The sequence below is a fragment of the Astatotilapia calliptera genome, chromosome 8 (genome assembly GCF_900246225.1).
Source record: "Astatotilapia calliptera chromosome 8, fAstCal1.2, whole genome shotgun sequence".
NCBI lineage: Eukaryota > Metazoa > Chordata > Actinopteri > Cichliformes > Cichlidae > Astatotilapia > Astatotilapia calliptera.
Genome location: NC_039309.1, coordinates 11442829 through 11467128, shown reverse-complemented (window position 1 = coordinate 11467128; position 24300 = coordinate 11442829). Strand labels below are relative to the sequence as shown.

The 24300-nt window shown below is 39.7% G+C and overlaps 1 protein-coding gene across 5 annotated transcripts in view; it reads right to left on the bottom strand.

Moving 5' to 3' along the window:
- Window positions 1–17505, bottom strand: part of adamts14 (ADAM metallopeptidase with thrombospondin type 1 motif, 14) — a 57698-nt gene extending 40193 nt beyond the window's left edge. For 2 of the 5 annotated variants that reach the window (XM_026178507.1, XM_026178511.1), the window contains exons 1-3: window positions 15854–16630; window positions 15021–15442; window positions 870–1026 (exon numbers count right to left, since the gene is read on the bottom strand). In XM_026178507.1, the coding sequence (XP_026034292.1) occupies window positions 870–1026; window positions 15021–15442; window positions 15854–15932 (658 nt within the window). In that variant the 5' untranslated portion in view covers window positions 15933–16630. Of the gene's footprint in view, window positions 1–869; window positions 1027–15020; window positions 15443–15853; window positions 16631–16857 lie in introns of those variants that run through there. The other 3 variants (XM_026178510.1, XM_026178508.1, XM_026178509.1) reach the window with 3 other exon arrangements.
- Between the last annotated feature and the right edge of the window lie 6795 nt (window positions 17506–24300).

Sequence of the window (24300 nt, the reverse complement as noted above, 5' to 3'; positions counted from 1 at the left end):
AGTAAACCATAGAGGCTTATAGCTACAGAAAATTTGTGAGGTTAGTAAGAGTCTCCCACCAGATGCTGAAGCTATTTTTCAGGAAGAAAGGAATAGAGAAGGAATTCATGATGAAATTGAATCATTTGGCTGCAAAGGAAAGGTCACTTCCCACTCTAGCTTTCTTAAATTCCCCAGTCCCCAATAATACCACCAAACCCCAGCTTTCCTCGTTTTACCAGCTGGTGTATTGAGCACTGCCTCTGCTGATAGGTCTGTATGGAGGCGCAAGATAAAGTGAAGCAGTTTATGTGAATTTCACTGTGTTGACAGCAACAAATTAGTGATTTTCACAATTTATCACCATTTATCACCAAATTACCACAGAGTGAATCTAATTGAAAGAAAAACTTAATTTATTGGGCAGTTACATACCATTACTACACTGTAGCACACTAAGAAAATCAAATTTAGTTTCAGTCAGTGGACAATAACGTTAATAATGTTCACTAACAGGAAATAACAGTCAGTGAGTTTCATAATATATTACTACACAGATACAATAGATACAATAATGAATAGAAACTAAAATGATTAAAAGTTCATGTAATAAATAGGTCAAAATATGTTGGTTTTTTGCTCTTTATAATTATAATTATGTATGACGTAGGTACTTTCATTATCCTCTGTTATTCTGTCCATTCTGTGACTAATGCGCCAACCTTCAGGACATCAATTTTGCTGCTCCTGGTATATAATGATGTATTCAGTTCTGCACTTACTCATATGTCCTTACTTGGCCGGAGCACACAGTTGTTGCACTCAAACCTACATATAGGTTTGGGGGTTTTTTTGTTTCCACTTACGTCACACTCCCCCTCCTTGCCTACCTTCATTGTGGAGGTCTTCCCTTCGCTGGCCTGTCTCCTGCTTTATGGCTGATCTGCGGTAGACCACATGGACACGCCCCTTCACTTCCACATCCTGTTGGCCTTTCTCAAGGGGTTCAATGAAAAACTCCCCATTATCAGTCCGGATCAGGCCTGCCTGGAAAAAGAGAGCTCAAAATGAATGTACCACTCCTCCTTGAAAGTACAATTCTTCCACTGGAGCCAGTAATTATGGAGTGCCTGATCAATTGGAAGATTTAGTAAAGTGCTCAATAAGCGGAATGACGCAGGTAGACATAATTTGGGGCCCTTTAAGATTCATTGAATGTCAGTCTTCTTTCACCCTGTGTTAAATGATGAGTGGTGATGTCAGTGTTATATTTCCATCTGCTTTAAGTTTTTCAAAGAGTTTATAGAAATCCTTTCAGCTGGATACTCTTACAAGCGTTGATGCCAGTCTGGGATGCTCACAGAATTCGAAGCCTGTGGTAAAGTTTACAGTTTGCTTTGTGATATACTCAACTGTCTCAACCTGGATTTTTTTGTGTGTTCTGCTTGCATTAGAAAATACCAATATCCAATCATCAGCTACCCACTGAGAGGAACTCTGACCTTGCTGTTTACATTCAAAGGTAAGTATAGACCAACAAGAATAGTAGAGCAGTAACTTTGTCCACACCAGCATGGAAATATTGACTTATCATCCTCTTTAATCAACACTCACCATTTATTTTAGCAGCACTGAATTATAGGTTTGGAAAAACAGTCGTGTTTGTCTCTTCGAAAGTGGATTTCTTTGTGTGGAAAAGTGGGAAAAAAAATATTTGATTCAGTGGGTAAGCAAACCTGATATTTATTTGTATAACTAGAGTAGGTCTGTTGCTGTACTGGAAATATTATGTTTAAAACAAACAAAAAACATAGCATTTCTCTCTATTAGCATAATAGTATCTGGATGTGACTCTGAGAAGGGAATAAAGGAGCTTAATTTGCAAGTAGACAACAAGGAATTCAAGACAGGTTTTTGTTTCTACTTCAGGTTTCTCTTTGTTGTATACCTATTGCAACTCAGTACATATGCAGAGTGAATGCATCACTTCTGTCGGTCATGATAAAAGTAAGAAAACAGAATCAAAGGTGTCTTTTAACTATAGTTTGTGTTTCCATACTGGCTACCTTGTTAAGGTGCATTTCTTGGGAATATTGGTTGGTTCATTATAACAAAATACCATCTGATAGGTTTTTAAACCTTTATTTAATAATGTTTCTGTGATTGATTTCATTTTATGATTTCATGAGCAGTAGCAAACCTTCAATAGTGTATACTGTCACTTCCCAAAAGACAAGTGTTGAGGACAGAGGATTTTTCTATGGAAACCTTTAATGAAACCTGCAAAAACTATGCTTTGGCCAAGAACAACCGACACATAAACAGAATGAAACTAGACAGCGCAAACTCTAAAACCAAACCGAAACGAAAAACACTCAGGTACAAAGGAAAATTCTGAAAAATTACATAGTGGCAATTAATGTATTTGTGACTACCAATATGTGGCACTGTCCTAGGCTTTCATTTGTCTCTTTAGTTGCTAAATGAACATTAAACTTTAAACATTCAAAGCTCAAATGCAAATTCTGAGCTTTTAGCGCAGTTTAAACACACCTGCCTGGAATGAATCGAAACAGTAAAAGACCTGAAAATCAGTGGAAAGTAGTGTTTCTAGATTTGTATAGATGCAGTCGTGGGGGAAAGAATGAGTTTTCACACAATTCCATACAATGTGCAAAACAACTGTCATCCTGACAGCTAGTATGAAGTATTTGCTGTGCACTGTGGCCAAATATCTCCACTCATCTGTCCTTTATTTGGTTCTAGAAGTCTCGTGGTGTGTTCAGACGCATCATTGCTGCCATGTTGTTTAACAGAGGAGTCTTTCTCCTGGCAACCCTTCCAAACAAGCCATACTTGTTCTGTCTTTTCCTATTGTTATGAAATTTGAAATTTAACATGCTTGGCCTGTTGAGTCTGAGATGTACACCGGCAGTCAAATATTTTGATATCACTAGCAAATTTCTCTTTTTTCCCCCAAAGAAAAACAAAATGCAATTCACAAAGAATTTGATCCACTTCACAAACAATTAAAATTAATCAGGTGATCTGCATTTTTGTATATTATCAACAACTGTGATACTTCCATATCAATCTCCTGATATGGATCCATCCATCCATCCAGCTGTTGTTTTCCGAGAGGTGGGTGGAGCCTATCCCAGCTGTCTTAGGACGAGAGGGGTATGGGTCCTAATCCAAGTTAATTATTTAACAAGGCTCATTGATTAATAGAAAACAATTTTGCAATTGTGTTGCACAGCTGAAAACTGTTAAAGTAATAAGGGAGCAAAAAAAAGGAAGTATTGCTTTCTTTACGGTTAGATTAGTGTTGGAAGGATAAGCTGTTGTTTGCTTGTTTACAGGCTAAAAATGGCCAGAAAGAAAGAACATTTTTTTATAAACCTATCAGCCTATTGTTGGGCTTAGAAAGGAAGGCTATTCAATGTGAGAAACTGCAAGGACACTTTAATTCTCTTACCATGCTGTTAACTACCCCCTTCAGAGAGCAGAACAAACTGGATCTAACAAAGACAAAAACAAAAGAGTAATTGGCCCTAATACACAACTGTGTAAGAAGACAAAAATCTGAGTGTGTCATTTAAGACCGAGATGCCTCACAGGTTGTCAACTGACAGCTGCAACTTCAGGATGCTGGACTTCATGGTAGAAATGTCAAGAAAAAGCCAAATCTCAGATGAGCAAAAGAGCGCAGACATTGGACAGTGGAAGAGTGGAAGAAGGTGTTCCGGACGATTGAGTTCAAGTTCTTCGTAACGTCTTTGTATCAAAGAGAAGAACAAATGAATGACGTAACATGTAAGAAGTACTTAACACTATCAGTCAAGCATGGTGGAGGCAGCTAAGTGTGCTGTGGAGGTGGTAAAGTTATTGTGCGACCAGCTTGACCATATATTACAGAGGGAGATTCCACCCAGCCAATCCATTTTGTGGAAGATTATCGAGGAAGCATTGGGTGAAAGATTAGCCAGGCTGGGCAAGGTTTGAAGAACACATTCGTCATTTCCATTGAAATTATTATTTCTAACTCTGACGATGTCTGCATGTCCTATTCGTTTGCTAATTTCTTATTCAGACTAATTTCATGTGTTACTTCTCAGACTATTGAACAATCTGGCCTTGAGGTGAAATTTTTAGAGCATCCAGTCCTGGAACGATTGTGGCACTGTGTAAACACACCCCTTGATGCTCCAGACTAGCAGACTACCAAAACTTTGGCTTTTAAAGAGACAGCCACACTTACTGATCATCAGTTAATGAATTGCATTTGATTAGCAGCTCTTGGTTGCTACTTACCTGCCTAACATTGTACTTAAGTTTTCACAGGGCTGCATAAAGTCTTGTAAAATCTTTTTTCACATCGCTGTAAAATGAATAGCAGAAAAGTGACAGTTCTCAGATGCTGTTATTCAACATCAAAACAGAGGAGAAGTTCATCAGTGCAGTAGGTATAAGCAATCACCAAACATTCGCATTCTGCATGCATTCACATCTTGTTACTTACAGATGTGCATGGATCACGTCACCCAAGATCCTATGCAAAATTAATTCAGGGTCTATACTGAGTGTGCAATCATTTTGGTGCTCAGGACCTAAGAGATATTTGCTTGTTTTACAGCACACTTCACAGGCTTTGCTTTTAACTGAGACAGTTTATTTGACTGAGTCACACACTAATGGGACACGGTACTGAATAAAAGCAACTGGAACGCCTCCTTTGTAGAATTGCTGTAATACTTTTCCTTTAAAAGGTGAGTTTAGCTCCATTTTCTCTCCTACCCATTTATTTGTATATATACCCCCCCCCCATTCTGAACCAGATTCATCTGGCCTGGGGCAGACTGACAGAAGCGAGGCTGCCATATCGCTACATCGGCCCCTCTGGCCAACACCAGTAAGCAGTCTTACCCAAGGAGACAACGACCAGGACAGAGAGCCCGGGGATCGAACCGGCGACCTTCCGGTTACAGATGTGCTTCCCAAACCCCTGAACCACGGTCACGGCTGTGTCTTTTGGTAGCAAAGAAAAGCAAATATGAAGTTGACACTTTGCTTCTGTCTGATGTCTTGTTTTTATTAAGCCTGTACTCCCTCTCTGTGTGTGTGTGTGTGTGTGTGTATGTGTGTGTGTGTGTGTGTGTGTGTGTGTGTGAGCACGCTGTATTTTTCATAATTCTGCCCTTAACGAAGAGAATAAAGCTACCCAGCCTATCATTATCCTTCTGAAGAAGGCACACCAACAAGACTTTGGCAAGAATGTGTGTATTTACAGCTGTAAAAAGAAATCTAAATACAGAGCTGTAAATAGAGCAGTGTGCCTACAAAAAAACAGGAAGAAACAAAGTCACTTAAGACAGATGATACAAAAGCCATGACTCTAAGGGTGGACATGTGACAGTTAAGCCAAAGAGGAGTGAAAGAATCTCTGCAGCCCCTGACCAGGAAATGCCAAGTAAGACATGCTCCAGTACTTCCTCTGTGGTCTCTTATTTCAGCAGCGGGTAAAAAGTGAAGTCAGGTCTGTTCGGAGAGAGAGAAGCAGCATCTGGACCTGCCTACAGAGACACACCAGACATAAACATTTGTAAAATCTATGGTCAAGGCGGATCTAGGCAATGACATAAGTTTTGTTACAACATCTATGAGCTACAGTTGTCATTTAAAGAGCAGTTTATCAACTGTGCCGCTAATATAATACTTCCTTTTTCATTTATTTCTGAACTTTTCTAAAAAGTTATTTTCTCGTGACTTGAATGAAGAAGTATACTTAGCAGCGACACTAATAAACAAAACACAAACACAGCTTTTCTATGTCAAGTGATACAGTGGTTTAAAAGCCTGTTCCACATGAATAAGTGTGCATTGACCTCAGTGTGCGGTTTGGCTTGCTATGCCTGCCTAAGTAATGAAAAACACTCTGAACTTGAGACATTCAGCCGTGTCACAGAGACCACACGAAACAGGTAAATATTGCTGACCCTTAAGCTCACCAGTGCTCTAAATTCCACACATTGGTTAGAGCAAATTTGAAGATGGATATTTACTGTATGTAATTTCTTAGTAACTGTTTTTGGTGAGTCACCTGCTCAGTTAGTACAGGTGAAAAAACTCCACTCCTGGAAGATGGTCTTGTTTAACAGCAAATGTGTGATTCTACGGCTAATTTGATTGGTTTAAAAACTGTGAGTGCACACAGTGAAGTAAAAAAGTTCAATATTATTAACAACCACAAGCAAACTCCCAAAAACTTGATTTTAACATGACAACTTTGCCTGCATTGCCTGTGTGCCTGTTTGGTATTCGTGGTTTTCACATGCATCTCTGATATAAAGACACATGTGTTTTACTGAGTGATGGTCAATCTATATCAGTAGAGTCCAGGAACCAATTTTTGAAGCTAAAAATAAGCATAACAATCGTCCTTTCAAAATAAAAATAAACTTTTTTTCTTATCAAAAAGTCATCCGTGGGACATTTCTACAGCTATCAACAGCTATGAAGCGCCTTGAGGCGACTTTTGTTGTGATTTGGCGCTATATAAATAAAATTGAATTGAATTGAATTGAATCAACAGTATCAGCAGATACTGCAATAATTTCAGTCTGTCTTCAACAACAAGCAGTCAAAGTGAAAAATGACTTTTTGCTGCAGAGTTGCAGAGAAACTCTCATTGAAAATCTAGTTGACTACACTAATAACTAAATGCATAGCACTGGAAAAGATACTTTGGTCACACAACTCATATATGTTTCTGTCTTAATGAGTTACGGCTGTGTATTAATAAATAATCTAATATATTTAATGCTAATTATCTTCCGCCTTATTGAACTTTGGTTCCAACCACTGAAAGAGAGATAAGCAAAAACAGGATCCCGGTCCAGCGAGTGAGACATGTCCCCTACAATCCTCAGAGAAAATTGGGCCTCACTTAGAGAAATTACAGCCCGGGCTGTTTTTCAGTTAGTGCATTACATATGAATAGAGACATGCATGCTGCACACAAAGGCAGTGTCACAACATGCTTCTGGGATCATTCACAGCAATCTTATCTACTTAGATAATCTGATGGAGGCATGTCCATGAAAGGAAAACGCAATCTAAAAATGGAGCAAGTGCCAAGGGCTGCCGATGCTTGTGCTGCAACGTGTAAGGAAATCAAAATCCAGCTATCATTCCTGTAGCTTAACCTGTAATTAGAGAATGTTTATATAATTTTGGTTTTACAATCCTTGCCCCCAGTCTCTGAGGGCAAGTTAAGTCCTCTTTTTATCGTGAGGTCAGGCGGTTCATTTCATGAACAGGCCAAAGCGAGATGCATAACCTCAGCGTTGTTGATGGATAGAAGAGATGGGACTTCTGACTCAATATTCATAATATACTGGCAGCAACAGCCATGTCAGTGACGCTGGATAAAAGCTTTTGTGGCAAAACCGGGATGATCAGTAAGCCAGCAACTAAATCGTGGCTCAGCAATGCTGGACTCAGCAGAGTCGAGGGTTTGAAATAATCATATAAGACAGGTTGTGGGAGCTGGGGATTACTACATGATTCCTTTTTATCAACTTTCACATTTCACTGTGCTGAGCCAGAAAGGGCACGCATACCATGTGATCAAGAAGATAACTATGAAGAAAATTAGGGGTATAATCGCCATAAGTCTACATGCTCTATATTTACATGCATGCACAATAATGTAGGAATAGATCACTTAAGGAAAAACAGGCTGATTTTAGAAGCAAACTCATTTGAATCTCCTTAAAAATTTACATAATCTATTAATATACTTCTTTTATTAGTATTTTAAATATTCTTAATGGGAGTAGAAGGAGAGGTAAGTAGCAATAACAGCTTCTTCAAGAATTAGAAGAATAAACTTTGTAGAAGGAACAGTTGTAGAAATAAGCATCAAGGTAAAATTGGTACACAAAGAAGTAGCAGCAGCGGTAAACGTAACTGTGTGTGTCCTGGATCCCAGTGTGTGTTTGAATGAGCACCTGTTTATGCAGACATAACACAGCTGCTACAAATAAGGATTAGAGTGAGTGGAAATAAATCACGTTATTGGCTGAGATGTTGGGCTTCCACTGATGGAGCTCTTAATTTAGTGACTTTACCTCAGTGCCAGCAAAGTACTGGAACGCCAGAGAATCCTGGAATACTGGAGTGGGAAAAGCTCAGAACAGAGTCCCTGCAAAGATTCATGAATAGAACAATTTATGCAAGCATTTTTCCATTCTCAGTGGATGGAAAACACCCGAACCCCACCACCACCACACCTACCATCCCCAACCCACCACACAAACACACACACACACACAAGTAAGCCAACTCCCAACTCACTGACTGTTGCCGGGTGGCTCACCCTCTTTTTAACTGATGGACACAGAAATAGCGCTTTTCCTCCCGCGGTTATCTGGCACTCGTGTCACTATCACACATGTAATACAATCAGCCCATCATCTTCGCTAATTCCCAACACATGAGCAGGACACAGTATCATCATAGCCATCACTCATCGCTTCGCAACAATAGCTCATGCTCTTCTGGAGCGCACAGCTGTTGCCGTCTAGCAGGAGCCAGATTCAGAGGATGACATCACAGATTCTGGCAGTCACTAGATGCAAAACACCTTCAAATGAAACTGAAAGTGTGGATCTGTTTTTGTCAAATACTTATGAAGTTATGTTGAACTTTCTATCTTTGCAAGTTCAGCTAAAAATCTGCGGACCAAATATATTCAAGATTAACAAGCAGCTTTACTCTGCATATTGTAATGAGATTCAAATGCCATAAATCTTGCACATTTTAACACAGGGTAAGAGACCACATAGTTGAATATGTTTGTAGGAGTCATCTTTCTTGGAGCAGCCTCACTGCAGAGGAAAAACTAAAGAGGTTTATCACTGAAATGCAGCTGCAGTAAAGAGAATGAAACTGCTGAAAAATTGTAAGACAAGAACTATGATGACTACTGATGAGTTCCTCACCTTTTAGCACTTTGTTGTCATGAAAATTAAAAAACACACACTCTAAAACTGTGCTATCCACTTCCCATAATTCAGGCTACACCCGCATTACTGCAATCTCCATCCAGATAATTATTTAGCACAGTGTGTGTGAGTCACTGCAATTGGGCTGTAGTCAACTACGGGTAAAATACAAAGTGAAATTACAAAATTTTTGGTCTCTATTGAAGTCCATCAAAAAGCTTTTGAAGATTGAGTGCTGGTGGTACATTAAGACTTAGAGTGCATCTTAAAGATTTGGCCCGCATTTAACAATCTAAGCATATGACTCGCATTCTTATCCTTTTCAGACTGGGTCCTTTCATCATACTTGATCTTCATTCTACGTAAAGCAGACACATCAGACTAAATAATTTGCCTCCAAGCTGTTTGTGCAACTTCAAAAATGCATCTTGAAAATCCCTGCATGCACGAACAAGTCCATGTTTATGTTGGCTCTGATGCAAGGAAACACATGTACTATATTGGTAACAGTCTGACAGCAGCCTTTTTAAAGGATAAGTTCACCTAAACGACAAACAAAGCATAGTTTCCCACATGTACTTAGTGGTCTTTAGTGATGCAGATAGTTTTGGTTTCCTGGCTGAGTTTAAGACTTCTGCCACCGTGACCGACGATAAAGTGCAATATTGTTCGTGGAGATCTAATCTCAGAGATTAGCAGCAGCATGTTTTTGTTTTGTTTTTGTTTTTTTTCCTGACACAAAGCGACAAAAAAAAAACTTTAAATCACATGCAGATTTCAGTGTTAGGATTTTTATTTACTGCGTGATTTGATCACATCAGTCTGTCAAAATGTAAATTTCTGCCTCATAACAATTTGCCTTTGAAACAATGAATCAGACATTTGCTTCAGAGTAAGAGCATACTCAAATCTTACCTAAAAATATATACAAAATGATGTTAATTTGATGTTATCTTTTATTCTGAGCCTCATATATCATACTGCTTTCCCAATGGTTTATGTTGTGAAGGACACTCCTTTAACAAAATTTTCTTATCTGCTTTTATTATTTTGTGGCAACCTCCAGTTGCTAGGGAATAATGTGTATTTCCTGACCAGTTGGTGAGCGGTTACAGGAGGTTGCTGACTCCTCGTGATTGCTTCAATTGCTAGCAGATTTTTAAGACTTACACTGATATTTGGTGATTTAAATATCCAATCTATTAGTCAATTTTTTTCTGTCAGACATAAAAAAAAAACTTAAATAGATTTCCCCAACATTTGTTATGTGTAGTTTTTTTTCACTAAACCTAAATGAGATATTACGAGATATTGTCATAAGTTACTTATTTACCTCCTACCTTACTTGGCTCAGATGAGCTTATTGTGGTGTTCTAAACACTTTTAGCCAAGTTGTATAGTGCCCTCTGGTGGACAAACTGTCCATCATCAACACTTGTAAAATGTTTGAAGGGTGTTTCTAATATAGTTTCTACCTTTGGAAAAATTTGTAAAAAAAAAACCAAACCAAAACAAAATGGTTATAAATCATAAATAGCTACCTGTAGTTTGCATGGAGGTTGTCAACTTATTTGAAAAGACTCTCCATTTACTCTCTGACCTGTAGAGAAATAATAGATCGCCTTTGACAATTCAAGTAAAATGCAAAAAGTGTGACACAAACCAGAAATGGAGAATATCAACACATTTTCAACACATTTCAAAAGATTCAACTTTTACTCTGAATGCAAAGGGTCTTTTCAAATTTCATTTTTAAGAGTTTCACTCTTGCCTGGCAAGGAGCTTGCATGAGTCTGCAGACAAGTTGGCATCTTCTAATAAAACTACCTCTAATAAAACAACAACAAAGTAATGAGCAAAGTAATGAAAATAAGATTTTTGGGTGGTGCACAGCATATCTCTTTGCGACTAGTTTCACCCTAGTGACTGCCAGCAACCTCCATCAACTATTCCCCAACCAGTTGCAAAATACACAGATTTATCTAGTAACCAGTGGTTACCAGGGGGCTCTTGCATCCATAGGCCTATGTGAATGCAGTTTTAGTGATTGATTTCACAGCAACTGCTAGCAACCACCAGGAAGCACTCAGGAAATACACATTTTCACCTTGATTTCACTCGGTTGCCAGGTCTCTAGGCCTTTGTGACTGAGGCCTAATATCCGTATAACAAAATATAGCAGGTCTAATGCCTGCAGAACAACTTTAGCTAAAAACTGGTTGGTAGTTCCTCTCTTTCTACTACATACTGTAACCAAGATGGGGACTTTTAAAGCTCACAAATGCAGTGCATTCCACACTTAACTTGTTTTGTCATTATAAATAGACCATCCAAGGAGCGTCCAGTGCAGTTTTAAATGTAAGATTTAAGACACAGCAATAGTATCACATTAACCTTGTGGACCAAGTCAGTTGACTAGCCTTAGGTGACAAGTTAGTGAATTTAATCACTTCTGGCTTACAAAAGCAAAGATGAACACAGCCCAAATGCCAAACTGGAGGCTTCAAAATGAACCACATAAACCATATGCTTGTGTCTACTAGTTTTAAACCCAGGGTACAAAGAGGAGCTTGGAAAACAGAAAACAACAAAAAAGTTTCTACCAGAATGGAGTTAGTTTAAGAAAGCTAGTAGAACAAAATGTAACTGAAAAAAGACCACAACAGAAGCTTTCAGAACACAAAATCAGAAAATAGCTAAGAAAACATGGTTTAAACTAGAAAGAACCACCAGGATTGGTCTCTCTTAAACTGTGCTTTATAACAAATCAGACATTTCTACCATGTTTCTAGGTGAATAGGACAGTGTTCTGCATAGGGCCAGTGTGTCACTTGTTGCCACTGAAGGGTACACAGTTGGCTTTCAGAAATAACTTGTGATTTCTATGTGAACACTGCATTTCATTGTCTGTATACCGCTCACTATCATTACATTCAAAAAGAAGAGAGAAGTGTTTCTATCTACTTTTTTCTTAGTTTCAGCACATTTTCCTGTGTTAATAATAATAAATACGTGATGGCGTAGTGATGGCAACCAGTTAAATACATTAGGACCCCTCTATTGTTTCTTCGAATTGTGCGAGACAAAAAGCTCAGCTGTTTTGACAAACAAGTCTGGAAGCAGAGTTGAAATATGGCTTAGAGTCAAAACAGGGTTAATTGCTGTCACCTGCAGACTTGAATCAGTATATAAAGGGTTTGTTTGTTTGTTTTCAATTGATGCATCTCTTTTTTTCGTCTTTGCTATTGTAATTAACAGATGATCACTGAAAGGAGAACTGCCCCTCAATGATCTTTCAACTCAAGGTTGGATGAACTATTTAATCAGTGTTTCACAATATGTAGTCATTTACAAAAGGAATCCTAAATTAAACATTACATGCATCTGTCTCCTGTGAAGGATTTCAAAAGCTTCCAGGTGACTTTATCTTCACTCTACTTCCACGCATGCTGTTTTTGTCAGAGGTAGCCTCAATGTGGTCAGCCTGCCATTTCAAATGTCACATGCTTGTTTGGAAATTCACTCTAATTTTCCCAACTGCAAACATCCATTAGCATCTCACCTCCCATCGCTCTGCTCTGTCAGTATAACACAGCTTTATATTGGTGATACCAAGAGACTGTGTTAGTGCAAAATGAGTCACATAGTATTGGTAATGGTGGAGTACAATGCTGCGGAGACAGACAGGCCTGTTGAGAATGTGCTCTTTCATTATGAACTAAGCCAAACCTAAGAATGTTTTATACCAGTTTCATTGTTCAACTTTTTTGGTGATGGGGTCCAGTAGCTGTTTCCTTTTAGGACCTGACTTTTAGGATCTGGCAAAGGGGTCAAAAAAGCTCAACCAAGCCTTACTTAAACACTTTTAATTTATACTCCCTAATTTTTTTATTAGCAAAGTACAAAAATATTCAAACTGCATGTTTCAAATATTAAGCCACCATTAATTGTCACCTGTATAAGTTGCAGCTAATTAACTCTCACTCACAAAAGCTACGCTAAGCCACAATTTCATACTGTTAATAAACTAAACAACTACAGCAATGTAAAGCATGGATGCCCACTGAGAATTACCGCCTAAATGTAGTTCTCGCGAGCTCTAAGAGGCATTAATACACTTTGGAGATATGTAATATTGGGCAACACTTCACTGAAATAGGTGTGCACAAGACTGAGATGAAGGAGACATTCTGAATATTTATGACTGTTTTTAGTAAGTGTAATTCTTTCAAGTATATAAGCTGAATTTTTTCGTTCTAATTGGATGGCCTATACCATCTCACCTGGCTCCTACGCCTACATATTAAAAGGAGTCATTGGAACACAGGAGACTTAATTGCTAAGTTAAAAATTAGCTTTATTATCTCAAACTGTCACATGTGGCTGGTTTATAATTAAGTCAAAGCATTAAATAAAACAAGAGATTTCCCACATGTTCTATGCCCTATAAAAGTATACTGCATGAGTAAAAGCATGTTAAGTCACAAATATTAAAGTTAGATTAAAGTATATTTAACAAAATATACAGTATATGTTGGAATATTGAAGGGAAAATGCACTTTTACTTGGTTGAAAAATAAAATCTGGCGATTTTTAATCTGGATTCTACAGCGTAGTCATTTACAGATCAAATGGCACAATAAGACCAATGGGGAAAAGATCCCCAGTTCAATCCTGGAAGGAGATCAATCAATTTTTACATTGTTTTACACAGTAAATAAGCGGTAAACCATTAGTAGAATGCTAACATTTTATGAGCAAGAACCCTAACCTATAAAAACAACGGCACCGCTACATGTGCAAAAACAAGAATAGGAGTAAATAGGAGTAAATAATGTTGTATGCTGTACAGATCCATTCACTGCTACCTATGGAGCATCACCTCAACTCTTCAAGTTAATTACAGTCATTTGTGCTACAGTGACTGTTAATAGGGTGTACCAGTGACAGCTGGGAGAAGCTCTAGTACCCCATGAACCTGTACTGGATATTAACAAAATGGATAGCTAGATGGATTAGTGGCTTTAATAGGAAGTAAACAGACCCCTTGTTCTTTAGTTCTCTCTTGATTCAAATTTGTCTTTACAGCTTCCTCTGAACTAGCTTCCTGTACACTTACTCTCATAAAGTCCAACTGTGCTGTGTAACAACTAACTATAACTTTTTTTTCAACCATTTTACAGAAAATGTAATTACATTATGTTAAAACTACACTACCACTAAATAAAAAATACAATACGAGTCTTAAGAACTGCCTAACAACTTTACCAACTTACCAAAGGTTTAAAACACTCACACTTTTTCCACTACACTATGGAAAAGTTTGACCAAGGCATCATTATAATGTCCTGTGGTTGGTTCAGCTGTTCAGTTATCAGACCTTTGATGTTATGCTTATGAGAGGTTATGTTGTCATGTCAACCCTGCATAAAAACAACATTCAAAAATAAGAAGACATCCCTGAAGCTCACTGATTTTGACATTTTCAAAGGCTAGGCTAAAGCCTGCTACATGAAGTTACGTCTATGTTATCAACACTCAGATGGTCATCAGCAGAAAGAAATGCAATCAGGCTCATCCTTTATCAATTTTTGAGATGTTTGTTCTGTAATTTTCCAAATTGGTCTGATCTAGCCGGGAAAATGAGTCTAATAACAACAACAAAAGACAGCATTCAAACTAGCCCACACAGAGCCTAGTGGGTGGGATGTTTTGGAAAATATATACAGATGGGCAGCATTGTAAAGATGTTGTGAGAGACATTTTGTAAATAACGCTGACATTTCTTTAATACAATGCAAACATGTTATTAAGTATCCATGCTGGCAAGATGACAGCAGCCTTTTAACATCATCAAAGGATTTCAGATGATGTAACCATTTTTATCTAATGTGATGATGTTATGTGGAACAAGTGCCCCGGGAGACTTTCTGGATATGAAAAAATACATGTCAAAGCATATTCTGGCTGACACAGTGTCAAAGAAGTGAAAGCATCATACTACTGTTTCACGCCTGCAGTAGTGGTACTTACCAGTCCATCACAATTGCTGATAGCCACAGAAGCATCTGGCATGTCAGTCACATCTCCACTGAAAACACAGTCTCCTTGGATTCGTTCCTTGGCCTTTTCCTTAAAGTCCTCTTGCCATTCCACAAAAGCCCCTGGGGCTACCAGCCTCCTGTTGGCCCTCAAGCGGAGGTGCAGTTCTTTCCCAAACACAGTAACATTGAAAAATAAGTGCTGAGTCGACGCTGAGGTGACTGAGGGCATCTCAGAGGCACTGCGGGCCACCCTTCTTCTGCTGCCAAAGCCTGAGACAGCATCAACAACAGGAGCAGCAGCACCTTTACTTCCAATTCCAGCTGAGACCACATGAGAAATGTACCGGCCATGGGAGTCTGTGCTGAATGGCACGATAAGACCATATTCACTTAACTTTCCAGAGATTTTTTCTGATGAGACAGACAGTGTCAAGTGAGAATGACAGTAGTGACCTATGCAAAGCAAGTTCCAAAGGAAATGACAACTAAGCAGTTTAAACAGAAACTACACATGCACGATTGAGTAAAAAAGAGAAAATATAGACAAATAATATTTATTATGACATAATGAATTATCTTAGCATTAATACTGTCTTTATGAAACAACTATATATAGCTGACAGTGGATAGTCACAGTGGAAATACAGCAACACCCTACATTGATTGAACAGCAAGGCTGTCAGGTTTAATGTATGACCCATCAATAGATGCAGGGCTTCATTCTTATCATTATTCCCCCCCACTTTATAAACTTTACAGTGCATCTCTCTGCACCGTAAAAACATGTGTAAAAAATAAAGGGAAACGGAATGGATAACTCACCATGCGCTTTTGCTGCGAAAATACACTCCAAAAATACTTGACTGAGTGAAAAGCACATCAATAAATACATACAATCCATAGCGAGGACTATAATGTGAGAGCTGCCACTTCAGCGCTAAGTTTTCCTTCTTGCTGCAAACTGAGAGCAGAGTTCTCCCTCCTGGAAAAGCACAAATGCAGGAGAAAAGTCCTCAGAGTTGAGCTCCAGCGAAGCAGCCGGGCATTTCTGAGCGTTTCCCTCTAGACGCCAAACTGACGGATACTCACAAGTTGTTTCCAATCTTTTGGCCTGCAATGAGCTGCATAGACCAAGACTGCCCTATCCATTCAGGGAGCAAAGGGGGGGACATCTGTGGTATTGATGACGACAACTCCCCGGTAAAAACCGGGACGGTTTGAAGAGGTTGTCCACTACTTTTTTCCCCCTTCCTCTTTCTCTCTTTCTTCTTAGGTAACTTTTAAATCGCAAGGAGACCAAGTTAACACACGCCTACGCTAAGAAGAAAAAAACTCAGAAGGGTTCAGATAATGTGTGCAGAGACAGACTGTCCCGGTGGTGAAACATCTGCCGTCCAGTCGTGCACCATTACGCACCAATGGCTCGGCTGCGTAAGTCTCAACTGCTCGACTTGAAGCCACAACCAGCCAATAGTGGGAGCGCCATCTCTGCCCTAGACGACCGCATATTTAGCCTCGCGACTTTTAAACTTCTAAAAGTTCTCATTCTGAAGACAAACTCAACCAGAAGCTTTGTCATAACTGCTAAGTGTTTACACACGAGTCCGCAAAAAAAAAAAAAAACCGCATAGGATAACGTCCATGAATGGAAAGGGGCGCTTTAACTGTCGAAACGTGGCATGAAAAATGAATTTAAATCTAAAAAACGGAGATAAAAGAAATTCAACGCGGCTACAGTCGTTTCTTGTTTATTTCAAGCAAAAGCTATAAAATGCAACCAAAGTTCTGAAGCTTCAGTTTTTGCCAAGGCAAATAACGTTAATTACCTTATGTATCCTTTTTACTAAAATAAAGAAAACATTGCACATTAAAACTGGTTTTACCATATGTAACATTCTACCTTCGTTTTTTATCTGCCTTCAAAGATCCTTTAAATGTAGAGTCAAAGTACATGTTGGGGTAACGTGCAGGTGTGCCTTTTGAAAACTCAGGCCTATCATTGGCTAGAGGGATAATAAGCGATTTGATATAACTGCACGTTTTCCATGTTCTGGTATCAACAAAATACACACTGCATGATCCGATTTAATGACCTCAAGTGGTTTGCGTTTAAAGTTAAATAATCATGGCGAATCCTGCAGATGTCACTGCGAGCATATTGTTCCATTTTGGAGAAAAGGAACAAATCCAAAGCCATCATTTGAGGCTTAGGATGTGTGAAAACTGTGCAGCAGATTCCATCGGTGGAATGACAGCCTATTAAAATGCTGGATCTGCTCGGGCAACCAGGATTTTGTTGGCCACGGCTCAGTCTGCTGGAGTCCAGACTTAGTCAGACATGACAACCAGCCTGAGACTGAACCAACAACTCTGCAATCCTTCTCAAAGGAAGAGAAGGGGGCTGGGCTAACATGAGTCTGACTTTCAGGTACTTTTTGAGAAAGGGGGGGAAAGTGTCTAGACAGGACCTTCTTTTTCCTCCCCAGTTCCTCGACTGCGTCTGGGCCTCAGATAAGAGTACTCTGCCCTTAATTTTGGGCTAATTAAGCTACCAGGATGGTCAATGCAGAGCAGGTGTGGGTTTAGAGCAGTCATTCCCCCAGGGCAGCAATGAGAGGATTTTGGATGGTGATCCAGACTTGTGCATTAATAAGCAATGGAAACTAACCGCAGCGTTAAGAGATGGAAACCATTAACTGCCTTGTGAGAAGATTTTATGCAGTTTTTCCATCCATACTGTTTGGAGGATTTTTTTCATGTGTTTCCAAAAGCCAGAATGACATTCCACAATATAACATAGTATTCAATTAGAAGTATTGTTTTTCCCCTCTAAAATGAATAGCTCCACTTACAGTCTGTGGTTAAGTCCACACACCAGAACAATTTTCTACTACAGAACACTCTGTCCTTTACAACAGGAGTGTAAGATCAAAACTTCGGTATAGGTTTGTCTCCAAATCCGGTTTTCAAGTACAATTAGACATGTAAGAGTCAGTTTTTCTGAAAAAAAGGAGAGAAAAAAGATATTAGCTGACAGATTTCCCTCTCATATTTCACATAGATGGGCTTCAAAGCCTAAACCATGCCTAAAATCTGGCGCATATAATTTCTTTACAGTGCCTGGTTTAACTTTGTCAGGTGGAGCTGCAAAGAATCAAACGTCTTCTCCCACACTGTGTTTTCAGCAGAGGGGGAAAGTTGCAGTATAGAGTGTGGAATTGTGGATGCCTCAATGTGTGCTGTAATGTGGTCTAGCCATGCCAGCGTGCTGAGAAAATATGTGACTTTTCATCTCTGAGATGCAGAGAGATGCAAAGCAGCTGCTAGTCTGCCCGGCAGCTTGCGGGAAGAGCAGCGTCTGAAGTGTTCGGATGGTTAAAAATGAGCACGCAAGTTTCACTTCACCTTTTTTTAAAAAGATGTGATTAATCTGGGAGCCCTGTGCAGCTCTAACAGAACTAAATCAACCCTGTCTGTTTCTTTGTATTTCAAAAACTATTGTTTTTCATTCAGTTTTGTGGGAAATGAATGCAAAAATTACACTACACTTCCTCTTTCTAGCTGTGGGTCCAGGTTAGGTATTAGGGCTTCTTTTAAATGGCAAGTAGGCGGTTGCAAATTCCAATTCTATAGAAGTGTGTGAGAAAACTACCCTTCTGCTGATTTGAATTCTAAACACTTTTCTGATTTTCTAGGGTCTGAGGTGTTTGTTTTAAGTCTTATTTATTTTTGCTCATTTATTACAATCCCATTTATGCTAAAATAGATGATAAAGCAGGGTATGCTTGTGGCGACTGACCATTCCCTATTGTATGAGTGTGCAACGTTCTTGGCTTCTCACTCCCCCATCAGCTCTCCACTCTTACGGTTTTAAAAAACTAAAAATGAGTGACGCCGAGGGATCTTCATCCTTTTTTTAATACATAATTTATAAGTCTAAATAACACACTTAAGAATCTGCTACAATGATAAACTACTCCTTCTGCCCTTAGATTATCAAAAACATATCACGGAATACTACCTCTACCTTTCAATTACTGTTCATTTACATCTACATCTTGGGTCTCCGAAGAACATGTTTAGAACGCCATCCATCCATCTCTTTAACTCCTTATGAATCTTAGTGTCACAGGGGTGCTGGAGTCAGTCTCAGCTGCCAGGTGCCGAGAAGCCTTCTGTGCATTTCTGATAGTCTTGCATGTGTAATGAGACTCACTGACACTGACAGTGGCAGTGATGTGGCATTGCTGTGACCTGTTCATGTCTGAAACAGAGTTATCTTTTCAACAAAGTCCAAGTTTGTCAGAGCAAGTCTTAAATCTCAAGTTCATGAGGGAAAGTTTAAGTTAAGTCACAAGTCTATAGATAAGACTGTTATCCAATAAAGCAAAAAGCAACAAAAGAATGTTGCTGATCTGACACCAAGGGTTGGTTTCATAAAAAGTATTTGTGACTATAGAAAGATTGAATGAAATTCTGTGATTGAATGTAAAGTTCACTGTATTGAATCACTAGCTTATACAATATTTAAAGGTTGCCAAACATTTGAATTATGCTCCAACATACAGAACATATCACTAAACTGAAGACAGCTTGGAAGAATAGCTGCTAAATCTGGTGCTATGTGAACTTCTATTTGTTCACCCGAAGTGCCAACATAGTTTTAACTCACTGGCTTAACAGCTTAAGCTTATTTGACTGATGTTGCACAGCTGAGCCTAAAACAGAGGACAAAAATACAATGACACATGGGATGAGTTATGACTGCAGCGCTGTTTGTGTTCCTTGGCATCACAACAAATAGAGCATTCTGTTTCAGCTTTGAATCAGCTAATCAAGCTTTGTATAAATTAAATACACATTGTTAAGTTAACATTCAGGTATTGTTTGAAATAAAGGTCTAACTTTGCAATGTAGTTTGACTGATTACTATGCAGTATAAATACACTTGCCACCCACTTTGTTAGGTACATTTTGCTAGTATCGATTGGATTCCCTTTTGCTTTCAGACCTCATTTAAGTCTTCGTAGATTCAACAGTTTAGTGGAAATATTCCTCTACACAGTTCCTGCAAATTTGCCAGGTGTACATTGATGATGCAAATCTGCCATAGTACCACATACCAAAGGTGCTCTATTAGATTCAGATCTTGAAACTAATTGGCTATTTGTTTTATTATTAAATGTTTTGAGCTTTACATGTGTTATCCTGCTGAAAGCAGCCATCAGAACACTGTTGATATAAAGGGACAGACATGGTCAGCAACAATGCTAAGGTGGGTAATGGGATTGATCTTCAGTTTTAAAGTGTCTGTGGTGGGGCGTGGTCTGTGGTGCCGTGCGGACGCACCTGCATGGCCTCTGCAGATCCCGCCCGCGGTGGTAAATCACGGGGAAGCAGGGTTGAGAGTGTTGTTGTGGTGTGATGCATGTAGAATGAATAAAGATGGCTCAAAATGCAGATCTGTGGTCCCGCCGTGCCTTATTCACACCACAGTGTCCCATATACACTGGCTTGCAAAAGTATTCGGCCCCCTTGAACTTTTCCACATTTTGTCACATTACAGCCACAAACATGAATCAATTTTATTGGAATTCCACATGACAGACCAATACAAAGTGGTGCACACGTGAGAAGTGGAATGAAAATCATACATGATTCCAAACATTTTTTACAAATAAATAACTGCAAAGTGGGGTGTGCATAATTATTCAGCCTCCTGAGTCAATACTTTGTAGAACCACCTTTTGCTGCAATTACAGCTGCCAGTCTTTTAGGGTATGTCTCTACCAGCTTTGCACATCTAGAGACTGAAATTCTTGCCCATTCTTCTTTGCAAAACAGCTCCAGCTCAGTCAGATTAGATGGACAGCGTTTGTGATCTTGCCACAGATTCTTGATTGGATTTAGATCTGGACTTTGACTGGGCCATTCTAACACATGGATATGTTTTGTTTTAAACCATTCCATTGTTGCCCTGGCTTTATGTTCAGGGTCGTTGTCCTGCTGGAAGGTGAAGCTCCGCCCCAGTCTCAAGTCTTTTGCAGACTCCAAGAGGTTTTCTTCCAGGATTGCCCTGTATTTGGCTCCATCCATCTTCCCATCAACTCTGACCAGCTTCCCTGTCCCTGCTGAAGAGAAGCACCCCCAGAGCATGATGCTGCCACCACCATATTTGACAGTGGGGATGGTGTGTTCAGAGTGATGTGCAGTGTTAGTTTTTCGCCACACATAGCGTTTTGCATTTTGGCCAAAAAGTTCCATTTTGGTCTCATCTGACCAGAGCACCTTCTTCCACATGTTTGCTGTGTCCCTCACATGGCTTGTGGCAAACTGCAAACAGGGACTTCTTATGGTTTTCTGTTAACAATGGCTTTCTTCTTGCCTCTCTTCCATAAAGGCCAACTTTGTGCAGTGCCCGACTAATAGTTGTCCTATGGACAGATTCCCCCACCTGAGCTGTAGATCTCTGCAGCTCGTCCAGAGTCACCATGGGCCTCTTGGCTGCATTTCTGATCAGCGCTCTCCTTGTTCGGCCTGTGAGTTTAGGTGGACGGCCTTGTCTTGGTAGGTTTACAGTTGTGCCATACTCCTTCCATTTCTGAATGATCACTTGAACAGTGCTCCGTGGGATATTCAAGGCTTGGGAAATCTTTTCGTAGCCTAAGCCTGCTATAAATTTCTCAATAACTTTATCCCTGACCTGTGTGGTGTGTTCTTTGGACTTCATGGTGTTGTTGCTCCCAATATTCTCTTAGACAACCTCTGAGGCTGTCACAGAGCAGCTGTATTTGTACTGATATTAGATTACACACAGGTGCACTCTATTCAGTCATTAGCACTCATCAGGCAATGTCTATGGGCAACTGACTGCACTCAGACCAAAGGGGGCTGAATAATTAAGCACACCCCACTTTTCAGTTATTTATTTGTAAAAACCATTTGGAATCATGTATGATTTTTGTTCCACTTCTCACGTGTACACCACTTTGTATTGGTCTTTCATGTGGAATTCCAAAATTGATTTATGTTTGCGGCTGTAATGTGACAAAATGTGGAAAAGTTCAAGGGGGCCGAATACTTTTGCACTGTAAAATATCCCCACACAGCATCGCACTGCTAGCAGTAGCCTCAACTATTGATTCAAGGCAGGATGGATCCAAATGTTCATGTTATTAACGCTATATTCTGAGTCTACCATCTGGATTTTACAGCAGAAACGGAGGCTCATCTAACCTGGCAAAACTTTCGAAACGTCTATTGTCCACTTTTGGAGAGCTGGTGCAAATTGTAGCCTTAACGTAGTTTCCTGTTCCTAGCTGACAGAAGTAGTGCCGAGTATGGTCTTCTGCTCTTGTAGCCCATCTACTACAGGGTTCAACATGCATTCAGAGACGATCTTCTACATGCCTCATTCAGGGGTACTTGTTGTCTTACTATTAGCTAGAAGCAGTCTGACCATTCCCCTCTGATCTCTAGCATCAATAAAGCATTTTCACCCCAAAAAAACGATGCTCGTTTGCTATTTTCTCCTTTCCAGACAATTCTCTATAAACGCTCGCTGTGTGGGAAATCCCAGTAGATTCACACAAGCCTGTCTGACACCAATAACCATACCATGCTCAAAGTCACTTTAATAACCTTTCTTCCCTTTTCTGATGCTCAGTTTGAACTTCAGCAGGTCATCTTGGTTACGTCTGAATGCCCTGCAACCTAATGGAGACTTACTATAACGAGTGTTACCAGTGGCTCCACTATATTACTTTTATTTCCATGTAGTCTGCTTAAACTCATTCAACAATTCAACAAATCACCCATGCTTTGAACCCTTGCCTCTAAATAAGAAAGCCTTAGTCATGGGGATGTATCCCAAAAGATCAAATGGGAATAGGAATAAGCATTTAAAAGCTCACTATCAATCCAATCAGTACTTTTTATCATGCCAGTTGATACTTTACCTGGATCAGTAGTGTGTGTAATAACCTAACAGGGATTGTGTATTATTGCTCACGGTAAATGAAGGCCCAGACACGTATTTGCCAGAGAAGATTTAAGAGCAAGGTCTTAACAATCTTATTAATATTGATCAAATCCCTGAGAGGTTTGAGACTTGAGTTCCCGAGGTGTTTTTTAAGGCGGCCTTTATACACACAAGAACAATCAAAGAGGATGGCAATGCACCCATGAACCCCTTACACCGGCATGATGCCTCCTGTCCTCAGCAGCTCTCTCATCTGCAGGGGGAAGCTTTTCACATGAAGTTCATTACATCCCCTCTTGCTGCTCACCTCTGAATGCCACTCTTTGTCTGCTGCAATTTCTGGATCCTTCAGAACCACTAGCTTGAGTTTCACATTGGGGAGTATCTCAATGAGTTTGGAAAGAATTTCAAAGGCGAGGGGCCGCTATATCATCCAAGCATGGTCCTCATGTCCTGGGCTTATCTTGACCTGGAGTCCAGTTGGCCACATGCTGCAACTGAATAGACCTTCTCCATATCTGCCAATTTTTCTCCATTGGTAAAGAGTAACAGTGTACAATAAGTGTTATGGTGAATTTATCTGTGCCTCAGGGCCTGCCAACCCTCTCACTAAGAGGGATGAATTAGCTCATAAAGTCTCAAACTCTACAGGAAGCCTTTCAATCTGGCTCACTTTGTTTCCATTTACAATAATTCAGGATAGGCTGTGGTGTGATAAAGTCCTAACAACTTCCGTAGTCCCGAAGATAAGCCTGCTATGCACTTACAAGACGGGAAGTGATCTGGGATATCAGACTTTCAAAGCAGGCCAGCGAAGCCAAGTGTGCTTCACTGATGTGCCGGCTGGTGGCTTTTAATCCTCACACAGGCCTCCATTGTTGAAAGACTGACCATATTTTTTTAATTAAGACCTTACCTGTCCACATCAAAACGCAACTCAGATTAGTCTTTTGATCTGCCTAAGCTCTTTATTACTGTGTATGGAATATGTTAAGATTTCAGCCCAACAATGAATCATCTGTTTTGGGTAAATGTACGCTGCTCGATGCTCATAACCTGTCCTGCTCTCCGAGGTTGGCACCGACACAAAACAAAGAGGCCTCGCGGATATACGAGAGGGTTCTCAGCGGTGCGTATCTGCAGCAAAAGATGATGCTGAGATAAGGCGGAAAAAAGAAAGGAAACCGAGGAGGGAAGACAATCATTTGGCTCCATCGCAGGAGACTTCAGAAGCTTCAATAAAACAAGGCACAGAGGACAGTAGTGTGCAAAATAAAATCATAAAACC